This window comes from Hylaeus anthracinus, unplaced genomic scaffold, assembly GCF_026225885.1.
Source record: "Hylaeus anthracinus isolate JK02 unplaced genomic scaffold, UHH_iyHylAnth1.0_haploid 12000, whole genome shotgun sequence".
In the NCBI taxonomy this organism is placed as follows: Eukaryota; Metazoa; Arthropoda; class Insecta; order Hymenoptera; family Colletidae; genus Hylaeus; species Hylaeus anthracinus.
In genome coordinates, this window is record NW_026534347.1 from 8,537,821 (window position 1) to 8,544,663 (window position 6,843).

Consider the following 6,843-nt stretch of genomic DNA (forward strand, 5'->3'; position numbering starts at 1 on the left):
TTGTTATTATTAATTTTAATTACCATACAGACAACCTGTCACACTGATGTCAAGTATTTATATTCCCTACACCACTACGTACACATTGACAAAGAAATCAAAATGCAAACTACTGTGAAATGTTAGTTAGTATTTAATCATTTATCCCCATTCAATGACAATAATGTCACTTGCACACTGTATTTGTTATATCAATAACAAACAGATATAAACTTCTAAATACTACAAACCAAAATCAGCAATAATTTCGGAATGAATGACATATTACTCCAAATAAAAAGCCTGTTTACACATGCACTATTAAACTAAGATACAATCCAATGATACTGAGAAGTCAATATTTTATGAATTGAACAGAGGAAATAAAATTAATAAAAAAAGAGCTATTTTATTAGACCCGAATCTTTCCAAAACGAAAGCAATTTGACTGTTAATGTTGAGGTTTTAAAGCAGAATATGCAAGCAGAAGCTACGAAAAATAATCAAGCGTGGCAGCTCTAGATTATCATATTGCACCGCTCGATTAGATTGTCAAAAACCATGTATTTCCTGTTTATTAGCGTACCTGATACAACGAGAGCTTCGTTTGGGCCACAGGTGTGAACGTTTCCCATTGTTAGATTAACTTCCTGTTAACGAAGATGTAACAACAAACCGGCCCAAGCAAACAACCAGACAAACACGTTAACCACTCACACTAATCTACACGACGAACCGACAGCGATCGAATACGGATTATTTCAAAAACCCCGGTAAATCATTAATAACATATAATAACCCGTATCTGTCCCGCGTCGTAAGGTTACGATGTTACTCAAAGCCACTACCCAAAATTATTTGTAGCTTTTGCAAAACCCTAGCTTGCGGAACTGCCAACTTATGAGCTTTCGCGAGCAGTGACATCTTCTGGAAGATGAAAGCCTCAGCAGCCACATTCACGAATTTCAATTCGTGAATAGCTGCATTCGACATTCAAAACAAATGTTAATCCACCGATTCAAAAATAATTTCATCGAACTTCCTTTCACCATTAATGGAACATTCAATGTTAATCAGTAGGATTATAAATCAATTTGTAGTTATTTTGTAGTCGAATGTTGAAGGAATATAAATTATCTGAAATTATTTCAATAGCAAAAACAATTTCTATTATTACGAGAAAGAACGTGTGGGTTGTATGTTGAATGTATAGCAGTCATGATATTTGTTTACGTTAAAATAGTATGTACGTTGTTTATAATGACGCCAGGTGTTGAATGTCAGAGTAACCAGATTGGAGTAGTTAGATAAATATTTTTAACAGTAACACAATGTGTCTTAATTAAGAAAACCTATTAGAATCTTAATGAAAGCTGTTTATTTAAAACAAAAATTGCTCAAGAACTGCATCGTTTAATTTCACCACTTTATATACAAAGTTATTGTTTGAGAACTGGAAGCTTGAAAATTTTTCGTATTTATGTGTTCAAAACAACCATTTCGCAATTCCTATGTTTTAATACTGCATCTTTGTCGTATTTCTCAATAAAATGTACAATTTTCACTAATTTTTACAATTTCATAAATCTGACGTTTGCCTAGTATGTTATGGCAGCATTGCTCGGACGCCTTACGTAGAACGTAACACAACATAACCTACAATATTTGATAGTTAAACTATTGTTTTGATTTAGTTTTGCGTACCGCTTGTAGTATATAAGTTTCATATTATCGATATTATTAGTAATTTAATTCGTCTACGGCGTAATAAATATTAACAAAATGTCGGAAGACGAAGTAGAAAGCTTTGAAATTACGGATTACGATCTTGACAATGAATTCAATATCAACCGTCCTAGGCGTAAATTAACTAAAAAACAACAAATGCTTGGTACGAATTTTTCACAAATTAATTTGATGTTAATCAGAAATACTGAGAAAATATTTGATAGCTATTGGTAGTTTTAAATGTTAACCAAAATTGTATTGTTTCAGGTATTTGGGCAGATGATAGCGACGAAGACGAATTATCTGCCAGGCCATCGTTTAAAACTTTTGACAAAGGACCAAAGAACTATACAGCCCCTGTAAATTTTGTAGCAGGTGGTATTCAACAAGCTGGGAAACCAAAAGTTGAGACAGAGGAAAAAGATGACGATGACAGTGATGACAATGCAAGTAAATCACAAAGGGAGTTTCCAAACAGTTCCAGGTAATGTATTTAATGCAAAGAAATTTGCAATAATTTATATGTTACATATATGAAATAATAAAATATATTTTAATACTCCATTTAATTTTTGTAGCTCTGAAGATGAGAGACCAAGTATGGCACCACTACGTGCATCCTTTTCGTTAAATGTAGATGGAGATATTGCTGGCTTACGTAAAAAGAAAAGTAAAGTAAATCCCTTATTAATACAAAGTGGGATGGGTAGCTGGGAGGTCCATACGAAAGGCATTGGAGCTAAGCTGTTACTACAGGTATATATGAGATGTTATATTATTTACTTCTACATTATGAAAGTGTATTTATTAATTTCTGTATAATTTAGATGGGTTTTGAACCTGGGAAAGGATTAGGTAAACAATTACAAGGTATAAGTGCACCAGTAGAAGCACACCTAAGAAAAGGCAGAGGTGCAATTGGTGCTTATGGCCCAGAGAAAGGTCCAAAATTGGCAGACATGAAAAAGGAAGATGAAGTGGAAGAAGGGAAGGAACCAAAAGCCAAAGTATCTCAATGGCGGAAAGGGGATAGTGCTGTAGTTAAGAAGAAAGTAAAATATGTTTATAGAAGCGTTGACCAAGTTTTGGAAGATGGAAAATTAAAACCTAACAAAAAAGTAAAATCATCTAATGAGATGAGTAGGGTTAAGGTCATAGATATGACTGGTCCAGAACAAAGAATTCTGAGTGGATATCATGCAATAGCTGGAGGTCAACAACGACCTGATGAGAATGTTGTGGTTACCGATAAGAAATCCAAAGTTAACTTTGCCTTACCAGAGCTCCAACATAATTTAAGCATACTTGTTGACATGTGTGAACAAGATATTATACAAAATGACAGACGGACGAGGCATTTGAGCGATAGGGTAGTTGCATTAGAAGCAGAGAAAAAAAGTGTATCAAAAGTTATACATCAACATGGCCAGCTTATCGATACTTTAGAAAATGTACTCGATATTGTAGACAGATTAATGGATGAAACAAACCAATTGTCCTTACAAGAGACTGCAGAAGCTTTCAAAGATTTGCAAGATAAATATTACGAAGAATATAAAATGTATGAACTTGGTGAATTGGCTAGCAGTTTCGTTGGTCCGAAAATAAAAGAGTGTTTGACTAGTTGGAATCCAATAATGCAGCCCAAACAACCTATCAAACTATTCGAACAGTGGAAGGGTATTTTAGAAAGTGGTGCTACGACTCTTCAATCGCGAACTATGCAATCGTATGATCAACTTGTTTGGAATGCATGGATGCCATCGATTAGAGGAGCCATACAGTACGTATCTTGTTGTAGGATATATGTATAATAAAATAATAAATATAAAATAAAGAAAATCATTAATAGCAACTTTTTCTAATATCTTTTGCAGACAGTGGATGTGCAGGCAACCAGAGCCACTCATTGAATTAATAGAACATTGGATGCCCTTACTTCCAAGTTGGATACTAGAGAACATTCTAGATTTATTAATCCTTCCAAAACTTACTTTAGAAGTCGAGGAATGGAATCCTCTTACAGACACAGTACCTATTCATACATGGATTCATCCTTGGCTTCCATTATTACGTGAGCATAATTTTTTAGCGACTTTAGGTTTGGATAAGCCATTCCAATCGCGTTTTTTGTTTAATCTTTCATACAAAGAAACACTTACCAAGCTCGCCGATTCGCACCTTGCAACCAGTCCCTTAATAGAGTCATTCTTTCGATCCCAATCGCTCTTTTCCAGACGCCGTTCAGACATATCTTCAAGTTATTACGCAGATCAAATATTCTTCTCTCACACCAGACATACTTTACATTCTTTCCATCCATGCACTTTTCGAAATCATTCAAACAAGCAGACACATGAACCAAGCGTCCTTCTTTCCCAGCTTCCATCTTGCTCACGGAAGTTCGTTGTTGCTAATCGCGCGTGAACAATATTTAAAATTTCTTTAACCCTTTCTATTGGGATTTTAATCGCTCTGAGATGATCAAAATTAATAACTATTAAAGAAGTTTATTTTTTCCTTTATTCGACGCACTAATTGTCACTAATTAAGCCTAGATTCATTTTCATGCCTAGCTTCCTGTTCGCGCCAAACTTTCTTTTCGCAGCTAGCCAAGATGACGACGCTTGCTACCGTGAGCGGTAAAAGCTATTCCGTTCGAACGCCACTCTCCCTCCTTTCTCGTAAGAGAAATGTAGCACTTTATTTTACGAATTTTTTAAAAATAACTTGGTGAGCGAAATTTTTTGAAACTTACAGGGTATTTTGTTGGATATTTGACGATAACAAATAATTTTTTTCAATACAGAATTATACGTGGAAAGCCATGTATATGGTTATGGTCGTATACCCCTTTTCGTCGAAGTTACGAATTCACAAGGATTGTAGAGCCTTGAATTTTTGCCTTAATTAGTATAATTTTGTATTTAAAAAAATGATTTGTTATCGCAAAATAACCAATAAAAGACCTTATAAGTTTCATAAAGATGCGCTTAATAGATTATTTCTTTTAAAATTCGTAAATAATTGCATCATTTAATTACCTCATGCACACCTACGATATAAAGTTCAATGAATTTGTAGTGAAATTAATTAATTAAATTATTATTAAATAATTATTATTATAGGGAATCGATTGGATACGTTAATATATCCAATAATACGACGTAAACTAGGTTCTGCATTGGGTGGTTGGCACCCATCTGACAGATCTGCTAGATTAATGTTACAACCATGGACAAATGTCTTTGCGAAAGGAGACATGGAGGCCTTTTTAGTAAAAAATATTATACCGAAATTGCAAATAGCGCTTTCGGAGTTTGTTATTAACCCACACCAACAACATTTAGATCAGTGGAATTGGGTATATGAATGGGAGGAGTTAATTCCATCTCACATAATGGCAGGGTTGCTCGATAAATTCTTCTTCCCTAAATGGTTACAAGTCTTGGCTCTTTGGCTGAATCATTCTCCTAACTATGATCAAGTTACAAATTGGTATATGGGATGGAAGGGCATGTTAAGCGTAAAATTGCTGGCTGAACCCTTAGTGAAAGGTAAATATTTCAATGTCGCGCTTAATTTAAAAACTCCCGTGAATTATAAATGTGTACGATTTATTAATTTACAGAACATTTCAAGAAAGCTCTGGATATGATGAATAGAGCGGTTACAGGACCACAAAGTCATCAACCAGGCGCAATGGAACAAGTTTCGTACTTAACAAGCCTAGAAAGAACTCAACCTACCATATCACAGATGCCACCAACCGCACAACCAAGAATGGAGGTACGAGTTCCTCGATGTTTTATTAGAATTTTCGTGATAACATCATGTATTTCCGTAACCTTTCATAATACGATATTCGTTCTTTTGCAGAGACTTGCCGAAGCCGTTCGAACAGCGTCGCAAGTACCTCAAGGTTTCAAAGACCTTGTCCAAAAGAAATGCGAAGAGAGAGGTATTCTGTTCATGCCTATACCAAATCGGTATAGAGAAGCTAAGCAAGTTTATAAAGTGGGCAATGTCCAAGCCTATATAGACAGAAACGTCTTATTCGTATGTCATAATGGCATGAATTGGATGCCAACTCACTTAAACGCTTTATTAGACATGTCCGAACTTTAAAAATAACTGTATTCCTATTTAGAATGTAATTAACATTAAATAGTATATTTAATTATTTATCTTGTATATACATTGTAAGATACAGTGTAAGATGTGACAGCGGAATTGTACATTATGATGATGTGCATAGTTTGCAAAGTTGGCTATCGTTTTTGTACAATCTATGCTGTATAATAAATTATACCAGCATACGTATACATACATACTTCATTCGGTTATCTAAGAATTGAATTTTTACTAGATCGCGCCGCGTCATACCTGGGTTTTTCGTTATGATTGTTTCAGCGAATGGCGAGTAAAGAAACTAATGGCGCCACTGCTTTGCGTACTCGCAGTGTGCTGAAACGACCATGATATTCAACTCAGAACTAATAAGTACAGATAAAACCGTGTACATTGAACAATTTTTGTTTCAGTTTGTTCTTTATTTTATTTTCAGTTATCCTACATGTCTATATTCGGTTTTCATGTTACGTTAATATTAATAATATATAGTATCTACAACTACCTCTCCATTTTTGTCGTTCCTATTATAGTGTACTTAAGACTGTAGTTTTGTTTTTTTTTTATACTACTATAACGATAAGTCTCTTGTACAGCTTTGCTTCGTGTATTATACTTACGACGTGTACCGAAGCACTCCATTTGTAGCGTTTCTCTGTGTTCCTATGCGAAAGGAGAACATCTCTTTTCCACGATGGTACCCCTGGCATTCACGTTTCACGAATGCAGCCTCGCATTCGCGGATGTTTGTCTTATTGACCACTTGTGTTCGAAGCGGTCGAAGTCGAACGCGTGTAGGCGCCCCTGGTTATCCCACTACCGAGGCGCAGCTATAAACCTCCTCGATATGGAAAGTTGCACGTGATCCTGCGAAGTCGTACGTATGTACCTACAGAGTCGTCCAATAGGCACCGTGTATCAACCACCACGATGTGTGCTGGGCCCTGTGTATACCAACCATGGGCGCCTCCATAGACCAGACAAATGAGTTTTCGAGAACGGAAT

At 35.5% G+C, this 6,843-nt stretch overlaps 2 protein-coding genes across 3 annotated transcripts in view; one reads left to right on the plus strand and one right to left on the minus strand.

The window, feature by feature from the left end:
• The window catches only part of LOC128890177 (flotillin-2), a 158,575-nt gene extending 157,094 nt beyond the window's left edge, over nucleotides 1-1,481 (minus strand). For both annotated transcript variants that reach the window (XM_054148452.1, XM_054148450.1), the window contains exon 1: nucleotides 566-1,481. In XM_054148452.1, the coding sequence (XP_054004427.1) occupies nucleotides 566-614 (49 nt within the window). In that variant the 5' untranslated portion in view covers nucleotides 615-1,481. The remainder of the gene's footprint in view (nucleotides 1-565) is intronic.
• A 133-nt stretch (nucleotides 1,482-1,614) lies between these two features.
• LOC128890151 (tuftelin-interacting protein 11) lies at nucleotides 1,615-6,339 on the plus strand. Its single transcript, XM_054148394.1, has 8 exons — nucleotides 1,615-1,870; nucleotides 1,975-2,191; nucleotides 2,286-2,463; nucleotides 2,535-3,490; nucleotides 3,585-3,781; nucleotides 4,836-5,264; nucleotides 5,339-5,496; nucleotides 5,587-6,339. Exons 1-8 carry the CDS (start codon nucleotides 1,762-1,764, stop codon nucleotides 5,833-5,835), a joined length of 2,493 nt encoding a protein of 830 aa, XP_054004369.1. The 5' UTR covers nucleotides 1,615-1,761; the 3' UTR covers nucleotides 5,836-6,339.
• The last annotated feature ends 504 nt before the right edge of the window (nucleotides 6,340-6,843 follow it).

Excerpts from the sequence above, each read along its gene's own strand:
- LOC128890151 (XM_054148394.1), top strand. The coding sequence starts at position 1,762 with ATGTCGGAAGACGAAGTAGAAAGCTTTGAAATTACGGATTACGATCTT. Across the intron at positions 2,192-2,285 it reads GAGTTTCCAAACAGTTCCAG|CTCTGAAGATGAGAGACCAA; the intron begins GTAATGTATTTA and ends TAATTTTTGTAG. Across the intron at positions 2,464-2,534 it reads GAGCTAAGCTGTTACTACAG|ATGGGTTTTGAACCTGGGAA; the intron begins GTATATATGAGA and ends TGTATAATTTAG.